Below are 19,911 nucleotides of genomic sequence, written 5' to 3' on the forward strand. Positions count from 1 at the left end.
CGCACAGAGCACCACCGGGCTCTCTACATCCAACCATCTCACATCACCACACCTACACAACTTCACACCCTCAGGATGCCACTGCCCTGTCCCTGTGTCCTGCACAGCTCCCTCCCAGAGCCTTCCTCTCCCTCCTCCTCCAGGTCCTGCCTGAGCCACAGCATCCCCACAGGGCTCCCCCCAGTGCCACACAAACCTCCTTGTAGGGAACAGTCTGGTTCAGCATGGGACAGGCTGGGAGGCTGCAGGGGTTCCCCCTGGCCGGGCTGCAGGCACTGAGGGTGCAGCACTGCTGCTTACAGGGCTGGGTGAGTGCTGGCCCTCGTCCTGGCCGGCTGCCGGTGGGTCGCCTGGGCCCATCGCTGACGCATATCCCTTCCTTTGGGTGGTGGTTTTTGTTTTTCCCTTCCCCAGGAGCTCTGATAAACATCCCCAAGCTGTCTGATATCCGGGCCGGTACTGACCCTTGCAGTGCCAGGATCACCAAGCCCCGCTAAGCAGGGACAAGCAAAGCTCCACGCTGAGGCTGCAGTGGGGACAGTCCCTGTACCCAAGAATGCAGAGTCCATCACAACTTGGCAGTGGGCGGGAGGATGCCGGAGAGGATGGTGACTCAGTGACACTGTCCCGCAGGACAGTGCTGGGGTGGCACCGGAGGCAGCTGAGTGGAGATTCTGATTCACCCCAGCTGTCTCCTTGCACTCAGTGCCACGCATCACCGCACATCCCAGCTGCGCATCACCTCCCCAAGCACAGGGCTGGATGGCTCAATGGTGGCACCGAAGGCGACTGATGCACACAGTCACCCTCTCCATGCCACCCTTGGTCCCACCACGTGCTCCTGTGGCCAAGCCCAGCTCTGCACCACGCGTCCCTTGCAGCTCCCGCTAATCTCCTGTTTATGCAACAAGTCCCAGGCAGGAGGATGGCACATTTCCAGCTGCGATCCCACCCTGCATTGGGCAAAGCGCTGAGCTGTCTGCACAGGGCTCCCAGGACTGGGGGCAGCCCCCTGACACAGCTGCTCTGTGGGTTCCCCCCTTTGCTGAGGGTTGGACGTGTCAGCAGCCCCGGGAGAGCTTTGGCGGCAGCTGGGGTGAGTCAGGAGCCCGGGCGGACGCCGGAGCACAGAGGTCTCGCTGCTCCCAGGCTTCCCCCTGAGCATCCCCTTCCCGCTTCCTCCGACCTCACCATGTGCCTGACCCTGCAGCCTGGCTGCGCCCATGTCAGGCGCTCCCAGAGCAGGGTAGAGGCCATGGGCTGGGCAGCACCCCATCCTCGTGCCTGTGTTGTGCAAGAGGTACCGGCGGTTTGCAAGGCGGAGGATGTTCTCCTCCTGTCACTATCCCGCAGGCTTGCTGTGGGGTGAACCTCCAAGCATCCCACTGCAGTCACCCCGTAACTACAGTCCTGTTCTCCATGGGGACCCCAGCAGCATCCTTCCCTTGGGGACAGCAATGATTTCTAGCACTGCACGCAAAGCCACCACATTGCACAAGCCAGCAGCCCCGATGACGTGTGGGTGCCTGGTTAAGCTCACACCGGGGACGTGCTCCCTGCCTCGCGCCTCAGCACCATCCCCTTTCCAGCACCTCCTCGCTGCCGTTTCCAACAAACACCTCCAAGCACCAGCCCCATAAACACCCTCACAGCAAAAGTCCCCGGCCCCTGGCACCGCAGCAAACCCGAGGGCACCATGTAAGGGAAGGCAGAGGGACGCTGTGCAGCCGCCCCATGGTGATAGACCCAACCGGGATGGATTCCACCCTGGTGTTCCAGCAGTGGGGTCAAGGAGGGTAACAGCCCCAGGGCTCCTGGTGGCATGTCACTTGTCAGGCCGGCAGCCCCAGTGCAGGGGAACTGAGTCAGGAAGGCGATGAGCAGGGTAACTGCGGGGCCTCGGGCTCCGGCTGGTTTCAATTGAACCGGCAGCACCAAAATAGCCTTGATTTCAACCCAAATAAGGGTTGCTCCTGGCTCCCAAGGGTTTGAGCCATTGGCCCAGAGGTTGCAGAGGTTGGACTTGGGAATGAGGGAGGAAGCCAGCATCCCTGGATCTGTTTGGGATGAAAAGTGGCTTTTTTGGATCAGAGTGGAGCAGAGGAACTCCACATGCCCCAGAGTTGGGCTGGTCCTGTTCTGCCTCCTCCCGCGGGTGCTGGGCTCGGCACGGGGCTGGCCACGAGCAGAGATGTGCTGTGCTCCAGCACCTAAAAAGGCAACGTTCCCAGCACCGCTCCGGCCCTGAGGCCAGCGCCTGCTCGGCTGCGTCCCCACAGCCTGTCCCATGGCTGCTGTCCGTGCCCAGCTGCCACCCACAGGCGCTGCAACACCTGCGGGTACTGCCATCCCTGGGTGTAGGGACACCCATCACCTGGGTACCTGATATAGGGACCTGCTCCCAGTGTGCTCCTGGATGCTGGAGGAAGCCCTATGAAGGGTAGGAATAGGGCTGGGGCCCTTGTAACAGGGTCCCTGTAGTCACCAGCTCCACGACAGCTCTATCCAACAGGGCGAGGGGGACCCCAGGTTCCCCATCTCCCCAGAATGGCCATGGGGATTCACTGGGAGCAAGGTCACTCAGGGCTGCTTGGGACTGGGCTGTGCATGGATTCTTACATGGGACTGGTCAACAGTTGGATTCCCACAGTCAATACAGGGATTCCCATGTGGGATTGGTCAATACATGAACTTTCCCATGAGATTGGTCAGCTCCCTAATAATCACGCGGGACTGTGATTACAGTCTGACTACAGCAGGGATCCCACAGCAGGATCAGACCCTGCATGGATCCTCACATGGGCCTGGCCAGCACCTGGGTCCCCAAGTGGGCTGCATGAGAGCCCTGCATCACCCTGCACCATGTTGACAGAGATCTCAGTCCCATTGCAGGCTGAAGGCTGCCCCATACTGCCAGTCCCCCAAACTAGCCCCTCTTCTGGTACCCACAGCCCAAAGCAGATGACACCAGGGCCAAGCAGTGCAGGTGGGCACAGTGGACAGCTGTCACCAGCACAGGGTGCCACAGGGACACGGTGCACCAGGTTGGCACAGCACAAGCAGGAGGACAACACCATGCAAACCCCTCAGCTCTACTCCAGCAGCCCCCAAACCAAGCCAGGGCGCAAAGAGAGCTGCCAGCCCTCAGTGTGTGCTGGGGCAGCACCACGCGATGCTCCAGACCCCAAAAACATGTGACATGGGTGAGTGCAGCACCAAGGAGCAGGGCAGCGGGCCAGCAGCCCCATGGAGCATCACGGCCAGCCCTGCCTTTCCTGGAGAGGGGGCCAGCAGCTAACAGACACTAACAGAGTCCTCAGCGTCCTTGTCGTGAGGCTTCAGAGCTAAAACTTTTGGGGCTCACTTCCCCTGGGGGTGCTCCTGCTGCAGGTGGAGTGCATGGAGTGCACGGGGGCTGCTGGCACTCAGCACGCCCTGCAAGGACCCAAAGAGGGGGGGGACGCAGCCACCACCCCCTGCCCACGGCAACTCCATCGCGGCTGCCCCAACCGACGGGCACCCAACCTGCAGTAGGACCGACCCCGCTGCCCCCGGCCCCGCTGTCCCATTCGGAGCGGTTCTCTTTTTGTTGTTTTCCCCTTAAAAACAAAACGGCTGATGCCTCGCTCGGGCCGTTTCCTCTCCCAGGAACACAGCCCAAAAACATCTGCGCCGGGACCTGCCCTGGCGAATTTAACCCTCTGCGGGCCTGGCAGCACTGAGGTGAAGGAGCCGTGGCCGACGTGCCCCCCCCCGCTCCCCCCCCCGGCCCCTCACCACTCATTAACTCGTGGTTTAACCATTGACGGTCCCGCAGGAGGAGCGGAGGAGGAGTTAACCCCTGCGCTGCCACCACGGAGGGGCTGTGCGGGGACACGTCCGCGGGGCGGGGTAGGGCTGCTCGGGAAAGACCCCCCCGCACCATTGCCCGGAGCTGCGAATCCTCCTTGACCCCCTCCCCAAATCCCCCTCCGAGCTCGCCACGCCCCGCGGGACCCCCTTAAGCAGGGAACCGACCCACCGTGGCGTCCCCAAACAGAGCGGGCGCGGGGCGGCCACGCAGCGCACAGATGTCACGCGTGGGACCCCCCCTCCTCCAGCAGGACAGGGGGTGTGCAGGGGATCCCCGCGCCTTGGCCGTACCTGGTTCATGACGCTTCCGAAATCCATCCGGGGTCTCTCGTGCCTACATCCGAAGGGGCCGGCAGCGCTGCCTCACCTGGCCGAGGGGCGCGGGGGGCGGCCGGGAGGCTGCCGGGGAGGGGGGGTCGGGGGCAAGAGGGAGCCCAGCGTCGGCAGGCGTGAAGGCGGACTGCAGGCTGAGCCCCCCTCCCTCCCCGGGACAAGCCCGGAGAAGGAAGGAAGGAAGGAGGGAGGGAGGAGGGAGGGGAGGGAAAGGAGAGGGGAGGGTGGGGGGGGGAGAGAGAGCCGAAGGGTTTCGCTCCCCGCAGGCGGGACCCCGGCGATTGAGGGGTCCCCGCAGCCCCCCTCGCCCCTCCGCACCCCCAAGGCCGCCGGCTGCCGGGAGGTGCGATGGGGCGGCCCCGGCCTTGGGGGAGGGAGGGGGGTCCCGGGTGGCTTTTTTCCACCGCTCCCCTCCCTCCTCTCTCTTCTCACTCTCTTTCTTCTCTTCCCTCTCTCCGGCGCGCTCCCAGTCGGACGCGCACACGCCCAGCCCCGCTCCCCTTCGCCTCCCCCGAAAACGCCCTTAAAGGCAACCGGGAGCCGGGCCACCCCCGCGCCCCGAAATGCGGAGCGCACCCCCCGGGCAGCGCAGCCGGGAGGCCCCGGGCGGCGGGGTCGGGCCCTTATCGCCCCGCGTGACGCCGCGGCGTCCCTGTGCCCTTGGCGGGGGGGGGGGGGTGGGGCCCGGCTCGGGGCCTCTCTGCTTGTGTCCCCCCCCCGGCAGGGGGCGGTTCGCTAAGTCCAAGGAGGGTGCCCAAAAAGTGGCCCTTGGGTGCTCGCCTCGATGCCGGAGTGGGGTGAAGGTTTACCACTCCTCCTCCATGGAAAGCAAAGTGATGGAGAAGCCGTGCACCGTGGGGGTGCCCCGCGGCCCCACATCACGCTCCACTGCCCCCACCCCTCCTCTCCAATCTCGAGCCCCAGCTCAACCATGCGAGTAGGCGTGCGGGCACCGAGGACCACAGCCTGCCCTGCAGTGGCCCTCAGAAAGGCAAACAGGCTGGGGGGCTGTGAGCCAGCCACCAGGCCCAGCACTGTTGACATTTTCTCACCCAACACCTCCCCGTTCCTGTTTGCATTTCCGTCCTGGTGCTACAGGCTCAGCCAGAACACCAGTGCTGGCCCAGATTGCAGCCAGGGCACAGAGTGGCAGCAAGGGTCCCCTGCCTCTCTATCTCCGGGATGGGAGTGAGCTGCAGAGCTTTACATCAGCAGAGCATCCTATGGATTGCACTCCCTGTGCCAGCACAGCCAGGAAGTGCCCACATCCCATCCCACTGCAACCAGGGAGAGTGCTGCCTGCATATGGAGAAATTGAGGCACAGAGCAGCTGTGCAACCATAGGGATTTCCACTCATTAGAGCCAGGACCAGATGGGAAAGCATCAGCATCCCAGCAGGGTGAGTCGGTGAGCGGAGGGCACTGACAGCACATCCCTGTCCCCAGCCTGCAGGAGCTGTCCCCGAGGAGGAACGGAGCTGTCCCTCGGGGAGGTGATGTCACAGGACACAGCCACTGAAGTCCATAAATTGTCCCTGAACTTCATCCTTAGCCAAACACCAAATGCATCCCAGAGCCATCTCAGGTTTTGCGGAAGTAGGTTTAGTGCTAAGCCCCGTGTCAACCTACAGACACCCCCAGCACCCTCAGATCTGGCCAGTGACCCCCACCCAAAACAGCTCCTCCACATCCCAAAGCAAGCACACAGCCTGGGAGAGCACCTACACCCAAGGTGCTAGCATAACAAGGGACAAGGCAATGAAGAACCAGGAGAGAGGCTCGCCATGCCCTATGCCCCTCTGCTCACTTGTGCAATGAGCGTGGGCAGACTCAGCATCCCCACTCCCTTTCCCCTCCCAGAGGGTACAAGAAGGGCCCCAGCTCCTCCAGCAGCAGAGCCGACCCCCCCGGAGCTGAGACAGAGGCTGAATATTTTGGTGGTGACGTCAAGAAGGGGAAAAAGGAAACAGCAATGAAAAAAAAACCACCCGATCCCCTCCAGGACCCGCTGCATCCCCACGAACTGGGGGCAGTGCTGCCCCACACAGCCCCCGATCCCACACCCTGACTGGGCCCGTGCCAAGGACAAGAACACATTCCTGCCTTATGCTTCCTCCCTGCTCTGTTGTACAGACCCAGAGGTGTTGTAAATTACCTGTCTTGAAGGCAGGATTTGAACGGGACATCAGGGACAGGGATAAGTGTGATGGACACGTCCTCCCCTATGCCGTGCAGCACAGAAGCAGCAAGGCACACAGCCTGGGGAATGGACAGCCTGTCCCACAACATGACTGGGACACTGCTGTCCCTTCCCCATGTCCTATTTACCTGCCCATGACACAGGACCCAGACATACCCCATACATCACAGTGTGCCCACCACCCCGCATCCAGCCCACAGCATCCCCCCTCCCAAAGCCAAGGACCCAGTCCCCGTCAGAGGGGACAATAGGTGCCACGGGCACTGGGAGCTATAGCAGTGGCCAGGACGCGCCTCGCTGCCCAGCCCTGGCCCTACTCCAGCACCCAGTTTAATGATGGACAAACCCCCCTCCGAGACCCTGCAGGGGGCACTTGGAAAACAAGCCGGGTCTGGAGCGAGGCCAGTTGGGAAAGATCAGCCCCTGTGCACTGCTGTGCGATGTGTGCACACACACACGTGAGATGTTCTTGCACGGATGTTTTTGCACGCGCAGGGGTGAGGATGGGACCCAAGGGATCACACGCACCCAGGCTGTGCTCTGTGACTCAGTTTCACCACTTTTAAAGGAAGCTACAGCTCTGGGTAGGGGACTTAAGTGCAGGGAGGGATGGAAGAGGCGGACTGAGGGACTAAGACGCACATCAGTGTCCAGCCGTCTGTCCCCTTAGAGGGAGGGGGGAAGGTTTGCTAAGCAAGGAAAAATCCCTGAGTGGAAGGGCCGGGTGCAAGAAGGGCCTTACATGGGCATGGGAACGGCTTCGTGCTTCCCAGATGATGTCTGTGCATCTGCCCCAGCCCCCCCCAGTGCCGCCCACAGGCTGCAGGCACCCTGCCAGCCACCGCTGTCCCCATGGCCACCCCAGGGTCCCCAACACACACACCCCTTCCCACTGTACCCTGTCCATGTGGAGTTTTTAGGGGGCAGCAGGACGGGTCGGGGCAGGTTCCCCCACAGTAACTTGTGGCGTGGCCACAACAGCACTGGGGGGTTCCAGAGACAGCAGTAGCCAGGGGTGCTGCGGGTTCCACAGCATCTCCAGGGCAGGATGAAGAAGCACTGGGACACAAAGTACCATGCACCCTGGGACAGTCCCGTTCCCCAGTTCCCCCAGTTCTGGGGGCTCAGGGGTTAAATGTGAGGTGCTTCAGGTGGATGTGAAACTGCTTTCTCACTGTGCCAAGCCCCCTCCCCACTCATGCCCTCCCTGGAGACCCTACAATAACAAGCGATGTGAGTCAGCTGGCTGCTCGCCTGGCCAGAGGAGCCCCTCCCTGGGCACTGGCCCAGCAGAGCTGCACAGAAGGCCTTGGCCCCATGCAGCACCGCATGGGAGGTTCTCCAGCCTCCAGCAAGCATGGGCAGGGTGACAGAGGCTCACAAACTGCAGCCAGCCACAGGGCCAGCACCTTGGGTACTGGTACACAACCCCTTATCAGCCACCTGAGAATCCTCATCAGACATAGACATAGGTAACACGAATGCCACTTCAATCAGACAGCAATGTGAGCACCCCCCCAGTGGGAAGGTGGACCCCAGTAGTCCCCCAGACATCCACAGCCCCTCCCATGCAAAGCGGGGCATCCCACGAGGTGCCAGCCTTACCTTGCTTTGGCATTTGGTGTGGCAGGAGAGCTTGCAGCCTGTGGGAGGGGAGAAGGGGTCAGTGGGGACATGGCCACAGGGCTGCTCACAGGACAGGGTGGCAGCAACAAGGGGGGCACAGGCAGCAACAGTGCTGGGCACAGAGCACACACTGCGGGTGCACAGATACACACACCTTACTCATGTGCACACACACAGCCAGATGCACGAACACCACATGCGTGACCCATCCACCCACAGTGACAGCGTGCCAAAGGCGCTGTGCCTCCGCTCCCTCCAGCACTCAGAGATGAATAGCACAAATGCATGCAAACACAGCTTGCGATCTCTTGCACATGCACACGTGTGCACACACAGCTGTGTGCAGCTGTGCACATGCACAGTGGGGCTGGATGGGATGCTGACAATGCAATGCCAGGCGCTCCCCAAAGGGACACGAGGGTCCCTGTGCAGCATGCCCCATGGCCACACTGCACCCCCCCACCCCCGAGGCCTCGTCCCCCTCGGAATCATTTCCTGCAATGCAAGGAACACAGGAAGCCTCATTGTTCCCACGACCTGGAACGTTTCCTCCCACCACCCCTCGCACGGGGCTCAGCACCGTCACACACGTGCAGGGGGACAGGTCACCGCGTGTGCCACCGGGGCTTCGATGGGGACAGGGCCACGAGCACAGCAGGGGTGTGAGCATCTACACACGTGATCCTGGGACAGCGCCAGCACACGCTTGGCACACTCACAACCGCATGCATTAGCGTGCAAAAGCATCGCTGCATCCCCCTCACCTCGGCAGGTGCTGCCCTGGCGGGTGATGGCCTGCCTGCAGATCCCACACGCCTTCACCTTCTTGAAGCTCGTCATCTTGAAGGCGTGCGCCGGGGGGGACTCCAGGTCCTGGGGCTGTGGGACATGGGGACAAATAAGCACGAAGACCCCTATCCTTTGCCCTGCCCCACGCCGAGCTCTGCAATGTTCAGTTTCCCTCTGGGTTGGGGTCTGCCTCCATCTGCTCTCACCCCCCCCCCCCCCCGTGTAAACCTTGTGCCAACAACTACCCCTGGAGCAGCGGCCCCTTTAAATAGTCTCTGCCGCCCCCTGGCGGTGTGCTCCGGGGCTGAGCACTTGTGTGTGCTTGCACACGCGTGTGCACACGCACGGACACACCCACACGCACACATGTCCGCAAGTGGAAGCATGGGTGCATGCATACAGATGTGCGTATATACTTACACGTGTGTACTGCAGTGTGTGTGCATTTGTGCACACCTGACTGCACATCTGTGCTTCTGTGTGCGCGAGCAAGCACACGAGTGCTCGTCTGCAGGTCTGCGTGTGCGAGCACATCTGAACGCATCAAGAAGCCTGTGCAAATTGGCGTGCAAGCACAGGGAGTGTGCACGTACAAACGGGGATCCTGGCACTGCTGTGGGATGCCAGATAGAGGGGACAGCCCAGACTGAGAGGGGGGGCGTGACATCTATGGCATTGTGCCAGCCATGCCCACCCACCCACCATCAGATGAAGATGTGAGAGCCACAAATACGCCTTTTCATGCCAAGACTAATAGGATTAAGCAGAGGCCCCACAAACCCCGACTCTCCCTGGGCCACCTGGTACCCAAGTGTGGGTACCACCCCCCTCCTGCCCCAGTTTCCCCAGTACAGACATGGGGACACAAAGAGGGGGCACAAGGGCCGTGTACATGTGTGTGAGTGCACTGTATGCACATTCTATGGACATCCCCCCTAGCAGCCACGGGAAAAGCCCCCCCAATGGATGCCCAAGTCGGGCTCAATGCCCCCCCGGCCGGGGCTCCCACGCCGCAGTTGCTGGGTGACAGCGAGGCCTCCCGATGCCATGAGCTCGTTTGCATATGTAAAGCGGACCCCCCCCCCCCATCCCCAATCCCTCAGGGTGTCCGGGAAGAAGCAGTGGTCCCCGCTCCCAGGGACCCCCTGGAGATGTCAGTGTGTATCCCGCACGCACATCCCCACCGCAGCCCCTGCTCTGCTTTGTTAACGTCAATTATCCTCATTAGGGAAAGCGCAGCCCCCTCTGTTCCCACCCCACGGAGACCCCCCCCTCCCCCCAATTTGTCACACTGCCAACACGTTGGTGGGGGTGTCCCCAACCCATAGAACAAATGGGACCCGGCCCTTAGCTGGCAGGATCTGAGCATCATCCCTGTCCCCAGGGCTGCGGGGCACTTATGGGGGGTGAGGACCGCCTGGGGATGTCACCTTGAGACCCATGTCACCAAATAGAGCGGATGGGGGGGAGGACAGGGGACGGGATAGACAACCCTACCCACGGCTCCGCTAAGCAGAGGGACCCAGGGATGTTGGGAGGGGCTCCATGGGCTGGATGAGGCTCCGGGGAGAGGTGCCAGCTGCATGGACGCCTGGGTTCACTGCCCAGCACTGCAGAGAGGTGCGGGCTGGAGGGGGGGCTGCCTCCCCCCGGGGGACCGGGACACCCGCTTGCTCCATTCGCTTCTGCTGGTGCTGCAAAGCCGGGTTGGGGATGGGGCACGGGGGGTCCCAGCCCGGAGCATGGGGCACCCTGCAGCACAGCTGGCCCGGAGCCGCAAGCCCCCAGCACCCCCCGGCTGCTCCCAGTCTGCCCGGTTCCCCGCCTCCCAGCGCCGAGAGACGGCGGACTACGAGGACCGCAGTGGGATCCCGGATGGTCGTAAAGGGGAAACAGCCCCCAATCGCAACAACCCCCCCTCGGAGACACCCTCTCCATCCAGCCCAGCGTCCCTCGCTCCCACCGCTCGCTCCCCACCGCCACGCAGTCCGGAGCTGCTGCCCCCCCGCCCCCCCATCCCCAGCCGCTCACCGGATGCCCCCACCCCCGGGCCGCCCCCACCGCTCGATGTTGCGGGGAAGGGGGGTCCCAGTGCCAACGCAGCGCTCTGTCTCGCTTCTCCCGACCGGCTCCCGCTCCACCACCGTCGCTGCCCCCTCCCCACACGATAACACTCCCCACCCCGCTCCCCTGGTCCCGGAGCCGTACCCAGAGCAGGCAGGAGAGGCACAGCCCGGTCATGCTGCCCCGCGGCCCCGCCGCACCGCCCGCAGCCGTCCCGCTCGCTCCGCCCGCCCGGCCCGCCCCCGACCCCCCCCCAACCCCCCCCCCCCGGCCCCCGTATAGCTGGGGGACAAAGAGGGGGCAGCGCCCTCCCGCAGCAACCCCCCCCCACAGCACCCACCGCTGAGCCCTGGGGGGAGCTGGCAGCGAGACCCCCACCCGCCCTTCCCAAAAGGCTGCGGTGGCGGCGGAGTGGGGAGGGGGGTGGGGGGGGTTGCGATTGTCCCCTGGGTGGTCCCGGGATGGGAGAGCCGGGGAGGGAGCAGAGCTGTGCCAAATCTGAGCCGAGCCGGGGGCCTCGCAGGGGGGGCAGGACGGGAAAAGGCTGGGCAGCCCCTCAGCTCTATAGGGTGGGATTGGGGTGCTGAGCGGCACCTCCCCGCAGCCACGGGGGGAGGAGGCCGGCGGTGACTCCCGCAGCTTTGCGCTCAGGCGGGTGGCAGCACGGGGGGGTGAGTCAGGGCGGCAGGGGACACTCAGGGCGAGGGATGAAGACAGCGGGGAGCACCGGTCCGTACACCCACCCCCCACTCCCTTCCTTCACTACAGCCTCTCGTTGTTGCCCGCAAATGAAAGCCCCCGGGGAAAGCGGGGTCCCCGCCCCCCATAAATCACGGCGTCCCATTCAGCGCCGGGACAAGCCTGGGACCTGCATAAGGGCAGGGACAGGGGCATGCAGTGAGGACGGGGGGACACTGTCAGCGTGACGGGGTTCATTTAGGGTTCATTTTCCCAGCAGGGGGGCACTACACACAGCGTCCCCCTATGGGTATCAGTGGTGCAGGCTCACACCCCTTGCTCGCAACCCCTTCTACGCATAAGGGAGGCATAAGAGTGTCATTGGTGGGGTCCTGACCACAGCCACTGTGTCCCCAAGCCACCCCCATCTGCTTCCAGCAGCAGTGCCCCCACACTGCCCTTGGGTGCACATCCTGCACACACATAGGTGCACGCCACGTGTCCCATGCATCCCACACCCCAACAAGCTCACATACACACTCCATAGAGGGGCACAGAAGGGGATGGGACCCCCATAACACAGCGATGGGGACAGGGTGCCGTGTGGGCACAGGTGTTCCCCACACTGGGTGATAGTGGGGACAGGGATGCCCCATAAGGAGTGATCTTTTGGCACAGATATTCCACACACACTGCTTGTCCTCAGGCACAGGGCACTTTGCTGAGGACAGGGATGCTGAGCACACCTGGCACTGTATGGGAATGAGGACCCCTCCAGTGCTGGTTGCTTCATAGGGTCTCCTCACAGCGTGCGTGGGGTTCCCCCATTCCAGGTGCTATAAGGACAGAGGGATCCCAGAGCACACACCAGGTACTGCAGGGGCACAGGGATGCAGGTTACAGGGTGGGGGGGTCACAGTGCTGTGCCAGGAGAGACACAAGGAGGGACAAAGGACATGCCCTCAGCCCCAGGCACACACACACACGGTTTAACCCCTTGATGCCCACAGCCAGCTGACCCCCCAGCTCCATGCACCCCCCAGAGCCTTCCCCAGCTCCACGCTCCCGTGCAGCCCCCACCCTGACCCGGTGCACCGTGCATGCACGGCACCGCTTACCTCAGTGTGCCGGCAGGCACGGCAGGGCAGGAGGCAGGATACCAGGTATTTCCCCCAGCGAACCAAGGTGGCAAAGCACCAGCTCAGGCGGGTCATGGTGCCCCTGCGCGGGGGTCACCCAGCCCACGGGGGGGCACCGATAGCGGGGGGGAGCCAGCCAAAGCCAGCTGTGCCCCCCGGCTGTGCCGGGCTGCAGTGCCCAGGGGGTGCCCAGGAGGTGCCCAGGAGGTGCCCAGCAATAGGCACGGGGCTGTGCAGCAATGGGCTGGGGGCTGCGGTCCCACCAGGCCCTGTCCCCCCCCCTCGCTGGTCCCCCAGTGTCGCCTGCGCGCTGGCAGCCAGGCAGGGAGCACCGTGCCCGCCCATGTCCTGCAGTGCTTGGGAGAGAGCCAGCTCCGCCACGTTCCCCCTCCTTCTCCTCCTCCTCCTCCTCCCCGTCCCCCCTGCACGTCTGGATTACCCCCCCCACACACAGACCCCTTTTGTCAGCCCTCCTGCACACACCAGGTCCTGCTGTGGGGTGGGTGCTGGGTGCTGGCAGTGCCCCCCCAGCCCCTTGTCTTTTAAATGTGTGAGAATTGTGATGCTCTTTGAGTGCAGCCCCCTCTGTGCACCCAGCTCTGCCTCAGTTTCCCTCCGGTGCTCCCCAAGCCACAGGAGGAGATGTCCCTGCCATCATTCAGGGACCCCCTGGCCCCAAGACCCCTAAACCCCATTGGGAGGGGCAGATGGGAGGGGACTTGGAGAGTCCTCTATGTGCCCCAGGGTGGGCACAGGAATGGTGTTGGGAGTGGGGGGGACCAGAGCGCAGCCCCCACACCCCAAGCAGAAAGGAGGTGACATCACCACTCACTGCACTGTCCCTCACCCCCATTTAATTAATTAGCAGATGGCCCCCAACCCCCCCCCCCCTGCTGTGCAGCGCCAGGCCTGTGCGGGGCCATTAGCGTTATTGGCTGCGCTGAGCACGGGCCAGGCCTCGTTAATTGAATTGCACCCGCGCCAAGGGCAGGCGGGTGATGTGTGCCCCCCCCATGGCCCACCAGCACACCCCCTGGGGACAGGGACAATGCTGCTGGGTGCCACTACAGGAGAAGGGGAGCAGGGGATGGGATGCTGGGGGGGACCATGGCACACGCGTGTGCATCCATCCAGCACTTTATCCCCCTCCCACCCCCCCATGCAGGGTGCCACCTTACTGCAGGGTGATGTGGGGTGATGGGGACAAGGGGGCACTGCCCTGTGCTGGGGGGTACCTCACATCCTGACACTCATCAGAAAAGCGGCCAGCCCCCACTCAGCACCACTTCCTGCTTTCACTTTGGTGCCGCGCTCAAGCCCTGGATGGGGGTGGTGGTGCTCCCGCCCCCCCAGCCCCCCACCCCCCTGGCATTAAAGGTAGGGAAATGGGGTGCTGGGATAGGGGGTAGGATGTAGGGGGGCTGTGGGCCTTTTTGGGGAGCTCTGCTTCTCCCAAAGGGGCTCTGTACTCAAGGGATGTTGTTCCTGGGGGCTTTTGTGTGGGGGGGTCATTTTGCCAAGGGATGTTGCAGCTCCTGTGGCTGCTCTGAACTGGGCATGGTTCCTCAGCCCCCTCCTCAGAAGATGAGGGGTGACACTCAAAGCATTCCCAAACCATGTGCCCCCCCTGCCATGGGAGGGACTGGGGTCTCTCTAGGCCTGGCACTGGTCCTACTCCAGAACACCAGTCAGGAAGGCCTGGTAAGGTTAGCACCCATCAAATCAGCACCTGGGAGCTGGGGTTGGTGGGGCAGAGATGTGGGGCTGTGTGGGGCATGGGGGGTGGAATCAGCCGCTCCCATCCTGAACACTTCCTCCTGGCCAAGGTACAAAAGGAGAAGGAGTGTGAGTGTTGGGAACAGTCAGAGGACAGCAGCACCCAGCAGCACCTCAGGGCAGCCCACAGCTACCCAGGTAAGGGGCAGCTCTGCCCAGGGGAAACTGAGGCATGGCCATGGCCATGGGCATAGGCATGGGCAGGGCAGGCTGAAGGGAACAGACATCCAAGGGCACCCAAGGGCACTGGGAAGGGAAGCCAGGCATCATACTCTCCTCCCCTGCCATGGCCAGCCACCACCTGTAGCGACTAGCCCTACAGGTGTGCTACGCCCACAGGCAGTGCCCCTCATCCTGTCCCCTTGGTGCCACCCCCCAGCACTGAGCCCCCTATACCAAGCCTTCCACACTCCCAAACACCATACCAGCCCTGCAGGCAGCACGCTGTGCCAGGGGGCACTGCCCAGTGGAGGGCTGGTTTTGAGGGTCTGCATGCTGTGGGCCCTGTGCCCTCTCTTCCTGATGAGGGAGGGAAAATCAGGGGCCCCATGCACTGATCAGGAGGTGAGTAAGCAAGGGAAACGAGAGCAGAAGCAAAGGCAGTGCTTCCCCCATACCATAACCACATCCTGAATCCTAGGGGGAAGGGGATGGGGACAGGGATGGGGACAGGGTGGGGACTCAGCTCCTGTATCATCTGAGGAACGGGGCAGAGGCTTAGGATGAGCTGGGCATGCCATGGGACAGAGCCCACGGGCATTTTGATCAAGGCACATGGACAGCTAATGGGGCATATGGTGCAGCACCTTCACCCACTCAGTGCCCCACATTAATGGGATGGCATGGGCAGGGAAATGGGTGCCTGAGCCCACCCCCCTTCTTACCTTAGCAGTAAGCAGCCCCAGTGTAGAACCAGGGTGGTGAAAGTCTCCATCAGTGGGGCAGCGGGAAGCCAAGCTGGAATTTGGGGGTGCAGCGGTGCAAGCCAGCTCAGCACTTCCCATGGGTGCCCCTGCCTTTGCAGAGCCCCAGAGCTGGAGCCATGGCAGGGGATGGGGAGCTCAGACGCGTCATCAAGGACCTGCAGAGTAAGTGTGCCAGCATGTCCCATGCCAGCGTGTCCCCACGGGCACCCTCAAGCCATCCCGCAGCCACCTCTGCCTGTACCCCTTGCTCCTGCCGCTCCTCCTCTCCATCCCTGCGCCAGTTCCTCTTTAGCCCTCGGGCAGAAATCCCCGAGCTGGGAGCCGGGAGGACGTGGGGCTGGGCAGGCTGCCCAAGCCGTGCCAGCTCATCCCTGCCGCCCGACAGAGACCATTGCTGAGCTGAACAGCAGCTACAGGGAGCAGAACCTGCCGGTGACGGATGGCAGTCGGGAGCTGCACAGCCTCTGTGCCCAGCTGGAGTTCCTCCTGCAGGTACTCCCTCTCCTGGGGGGCACTGGTAGTAGAGGGTCCCCATGCCAAGTTTTCTGGGGGACCCTGGATGTTGTCATCTGTCCGTGGGCATAGAGACAGGCTGAGGGGCACAGGGACCCTCCTGGCAAGCTCGTGTCTCTTCCAGTTTGACCTCAAGGAGAAGAAGAGCTTCTTTGGGCAGCGCAAGGACTACTGGGACTTCTTGTGCCAGGGCCTGGCACAGCGCCGGCAGGAACATGACGGCATCCGCTTTGTCAGCTCGCTGGACAAGGTGGGCACGGGCCAGTGGAGGGCGTGAACAGGGCACCCGCTGGGTGGGCATGGTCATGGTCACTGGCCACATGGTGCACGGGCTGTGCAGGGGGTGCAGGTTGGCATGGTAGTGCTGCATCACCCTGCTCCCCTCCAGCTGAAGACCCCTGTGGGCAGAGGCCGTGCCTTCCTGCGCTACTGCCTGGTGCATCGGCAGCTGGCCGAGTCCCTGCAGCTCTGCCTGCTCGACCCCGAGAGCCTCAGGTGAGAGCATGGGGAGCATGGGGGGGGCTGTGCCACTGCAAGGCATGGCTCCCTGCTCTGCGTGCTTGGAAAGGATGTGTGAGATTCTGTTCTGGTTGCAGTGAGTGGTACTATGCCCGCAGCCCTTTCCTGAGCCCCCAGCGGCGAGCTGAGATCCTGGGCAGCCTGTACGAGCTGGATGGCATCACCTTCCACCTGGCCTTGCACAGGGCTGACCTGGACACTGCCTGGCCCATGTTCTCTGAGTGAGTGCTGGGCACATGGGGGGACGCTGGAGAGAACAGGGGAACCTGGGGCTCAGCATTGCTGTCTTGGTGGCCCTGAGCCCCATGTCCCCTCTAGGACGCTGGTGAGGCCCAGTGTGGTGAAGATGGCCCTGCAGACAGAAGGTAGCAGCACAGAGGTACACGAATGTCCTGACGGCATCACTCAGCCAATTGCAGTGCCCCACAGGGTGCCAGCCTGTCCCAGCCCACGGGAAGGGGGTGAGGAAGAGGGTGATATTGAAGCAGAAGAGGATGAAGACAAAAAGGAGGACATGCCCAGCACTGCCGAGGCAAAGCATGGCACCAATGCGGATGCCAGCCTGACCCCAACACCCAACCAGGGGCTCACACCAGGCTCCCCAGCCCATGGTGGAATGGAGGCATCCCTGCGAGCACAGGTGTCCCAGCTGCGCTCCGAGCTGGAGCAGCAGGAGGAGGCCTGGAGAGCCCGGCTGGAACAGGAGGAGCGGCAGCACCGTCAGAAGGAGGAGCACAGTGCCCAGCAGGTCCAGCTGTTGGCCCATGAGGCCGAGACACTGCGGGACACCAACGCCTTCCTCAGCCGAATGCTGGCCGAGGCGGCGGGTGGCCCGGGGGAGTTGGCACAAGCACAGGAGGAAGCTCGGCGGTGGCAGGAGGTGGCAGAGGAGCGGGTAGCACGTCTGGATGAGGCAATGGCAGAGGTGGCGGTGCTGACCTCACGCCTGCAGGAGTGCCAGGCTGCCATGCAGGCACGGGGACAAACAGATGCCCCAGCCCAGATGGCCGCCCTGGAGGAGGTGCTGCGGCGGGCACTGGAGCTTTCCCGTGGCCCACTGATGGACAATCAGAAAGAAGGGGACCCCAGCACTGCTGCTGGCATGGCGATGGTATGGGCAAGCCACAGGGTGCCCCAGTGTGGGATGTGGGTCTAGGAGACCTGAGCCCTGCTTATCCACAGCGCCTCGCAGCCCTGGTCACAGCAGCACAGGAGGAAGCCTTGCAGAGCAGGCAGCAGATCCAGGCTCTGCAGGAGAAGGTGGTGCAGCTGCAGGAGCAGCTCAGCAGGTGGGGAGGGGACACACTGCAGGATGCCCTACAAGCTGCAGGGGTCACCCCTTAGTGCCCCACTGCGACCCAGGGGATGGGCAGGGAGGGAGGGAGTGATGGAGTTGGGAAGGGAGGGAGGTAAAAGTTTGGGGATTGATGAGTTGGTGGAAATATGGAAGTGTCAGTGGGCAGGGTGATGGGGGAATTAATCTGGGGTGAACTCATGGAGGGAGAGATGGATTTAGGGTAATTTGATGGGTGGGCAGAGGGATGAAGGGATGAAGCTTGGGTGAACAGAGGAAGGAAGGAAGGAGGGAGGGAGGGAGGGAGGGATGGATGGATGGATGGATGGATGGATGGATGGATGGATGGATGGATGGGCAGGCAGAAAGGCAAAGGGATGGCTTTGGGGAGGGATAGATGGACAGCTAGGAAACAGGCGGATGTATATTAAGGTGGTTGTGAGGATGGAGCACTGGATGGCTTTAGGAAAGGATGGAGAGGCAGCCACCAAAGGGACAGACAGACCTTCTACCCACTGTCACCCTGGGGCTGGACTCAAAGGTGCCATGCCTGCCCCAATACCAGGGCTCGTCAGGATGGGGAGCGCTGGGCATCAGCCCTTCAGCGGACACAGAAGGAGGTGCAGGAGCGGGAGGCCATGCGTGGTGCAGAGCAGGCAAGGCAGCAGGAGCTCATCCGTGACATGAAGGGCCGGCTGCTGGAGCTTTTGCGGTGAGAGCAGAGTCCTGCCCCCTCACTGCCCTCTGTGCACATCCTGCCACCCCCTCCAATGGATGTGCAGCTGAGCTGCATGCACACGATTGCTCCCAAAGCCCTTTGCCCAGAGGAGGGCACCAGAGCCCAGGGAAATCCCACTTGCCACCCTGGGGAGGCTTGGTGCCCATCTTGGGTGCCCAGCTTGAATGCCAACATTAGGTCACTCACATCAGGCCATGTTCCCAGACATCCAACACTGCGTGAGCAGTGCAGAGACAACAGCAGTGACACTGTCATATGTGGGTTATGGGATAAATCTGGGCACAGCCAGCTGCTGCAGGGGGGCTGTTGCACAGAGCATGTCAAACACAGGAGCTCACACACACATACCGATTGCACATGCAACCCACCTGCAGTGGCCTGGTGTCCCACCAAGGATGACCTATTCCCTCCCTGCAGGGAGAAAGATGCCCTGTGGCAGAAGACAGAGGGCATTGACCCACAGGCACCCAGCCTGACACCCCGCAGTGTGGGGCTGTGTGCCCGCTGTGGCAAGGATTTCCGCCTCCTGTCCCGGCGGTACAGCTGCAGGTGGGCATGGGAGGATACCAGGGAATATAGCAGGGACACCAACCACTACCACACACCTACTGTCTGCTCTCTCAGCAGGCTGTGCCAGGACAAGGTGTGCCACACATGCTCCATGGACACGGGGAAGCAAGGGCGATGCTGCCTGCTCTGCTACCAGCAAAGGCACCCACAGGCTATGTGAGCTGGGAGGACATCCAACTTGCTGTGCCCAGGACATGGGGCCAGCGGGAAGGTCCTGCTGCTCTGGTTTTCAGGGTTGAGATGTCTTTTGCATGGCTGGCCCATGGAGAAGGAAACAACCAGGTGCTGATATCCCAATGGCTCCAGTGTCATCAATCCGTCGTCACTGCTTTGATGCCCCGAGGGGCACTGGGAGTGGGCGCGCTGCGATGGGGAAGTCTGAGCCCCCCTTGGGGAGAATGTCTGTTTATGGGGTGTCCTTGCCAAGGACCAGCTTCACCCCATCCTGACACAGGGAGTCTGCAAGGGGAGAGGGCTCTTAGCCAACAGCATTGGTTTCCTGCCAGGCACCGCTTGAGCAAGAGCTTTCCCAGACATAAAGGTGATGGGCTGGCCCTGATCTGCTGCTTTTCTGCCCTGCCCAGCCCCCTGCTGTCCCTGTCCAACTCCATTCTTCCTCCCTCTGTGCCAGGGACCCTCACATCCTGTTCCCAGCCTCACCCCTATCCCACACATCCCTGATATCCCCAGGATTAAGGATCCCAGGAAGCTGTGGCAGGGATGACAGAGGAGTGGTATGGGACCCCCATAGAGAGATGCTGGGGGATGCTGGGACAGGCACCATGATGTCAGAGCACATAAGGGGTGGGAGGAGGGATCCAAGCTGGGCCACAAGCCCCTCTTTGCTCTGGTACCAGCCCCAGTTGCCCAAGCTGGGGCGGAAACGCTCCCTC

At 62.7% G+C, this 19,911-nt stretch overlaps 2 protein-coding genes across 20 annotated transcripts in view; one reads left to right on the top strand and one right to left on the bottom strand.

Moving 5' to 3' along the window:
* TNS1 (tensin 1) overlaps positions 1–15,638 on the bottom strand; it is a 52,536-nt gene extending 36,898 nt beyond the window's left edge. For 2 of the 18 annotated variants that reach the window (XM_032445935.1, XM_032445933.1), the window contains exons 1-3: positions 15,342–15,638; positions 8,776–8,890; positions 7,991–8,028 (exon numbers count right to left, since the gene is read on the bottom strand). In XM_032445935.1, coding sequence (XP_032301826.1) covers positions 7,991–8,028; positions 8,776–8,890; positions 15,342–15,461 — 273 coding nt within the window. In that variant the 5' untranslated portion in view covers positions 15,462–15,638. Of the gene's footprint in view, positions 1–196; positions 339–4,143; positions 4,359–7,990; positions 8,029–8,775; positions 8,891–11,008; positions 11,094–15,341 lie in introns of those variants that run through there. The other 16 variants (XM_015869006.2, XM_032445939.1, XM_032445938.1 and 13 more) reach the window with 12 other exon arrangements.
* Positions 13,945–19,309, top strand: RUFY4 (RUN and FYVE domain containing 4). Of its 2 annotated transcripts, XM_015869018.2 has the most exons (12): positions 13,945–14,058; positions 14,508–14,595; positions 15,482–15,545; positions 15,769–15,875; positions 16,021–16,146; positions 16,285–16,391; positions 16,493–16,636; positions 16,734–17,526; positions 17,598–17,704; positions 18,275–18,421; positions 18,866–18,997; positions 19,073–19,309. In XM_015869018.2, exons 3-12 carry the CDS (start codon positions 15,500–15,502, stop codon positions 19,176–19,178), a joined length of 1,815 nt encoding a protein of 604 aa, XP_015724504.1. In that variant the 5' UTR covers positions 13,945–14,058; positions 14,508–14,595; positions 15,482–15,499; the 3' UTR covers positions 19,179–19,309. The 2 variants fall into 2 exon arrangements, with proteins under 2 accessions (XP_015724504.1, XP_032301831.1); XM_032445940.1 differs by lacking the exon at positions 18,866–18,997 and having other exon boundaries at positions 19,076–19,309.
* The last annotated feature ends 602 nt before the right edge of the window (positions 19,310–19,911 follow it).

The sequence above is a fragment of the Coturnix japonica genome, chromosome 7 (assembly GCF_001577835.2).
Source record: "Coturnix japonica isolate 7356 chromosome 7, Coturnix japonica 2.1, whole genome shotgun sequence".
Classification (NCBI taxonomy): domain Eukaryota; kingdom Metazoa; phylum Chordata; class Aves; order Galliformes; family Phasianidae; genus Coturnix; species Coturnix japonica.

Excerpts from the sequence above, each read along its gene's own strand:
- RUFY4 (XM_015869018.2), top strand. The coding sequence starts at position 15,500 with ATGGCAGGGGATGGGGAGCTCAGACGCGTCATCAAGGACCTGCAGA. Across the intron at positions 17,527-17,597 it reads CTGCTGCTGGCATGGCGATG|CGCCTCGCAGCCCTGGTCAC; the intron begins GTATGGGCAAGC and ends GCTTATCCACAG. Across the intron at positions 18,998-19,072 it reads TCCCGGCGGTACAGCTGCAG|CAGGCTGTGCCAGGACAAGG; the intron begins GTGGGCATGGGA and ends CTGCTCTCTCAG.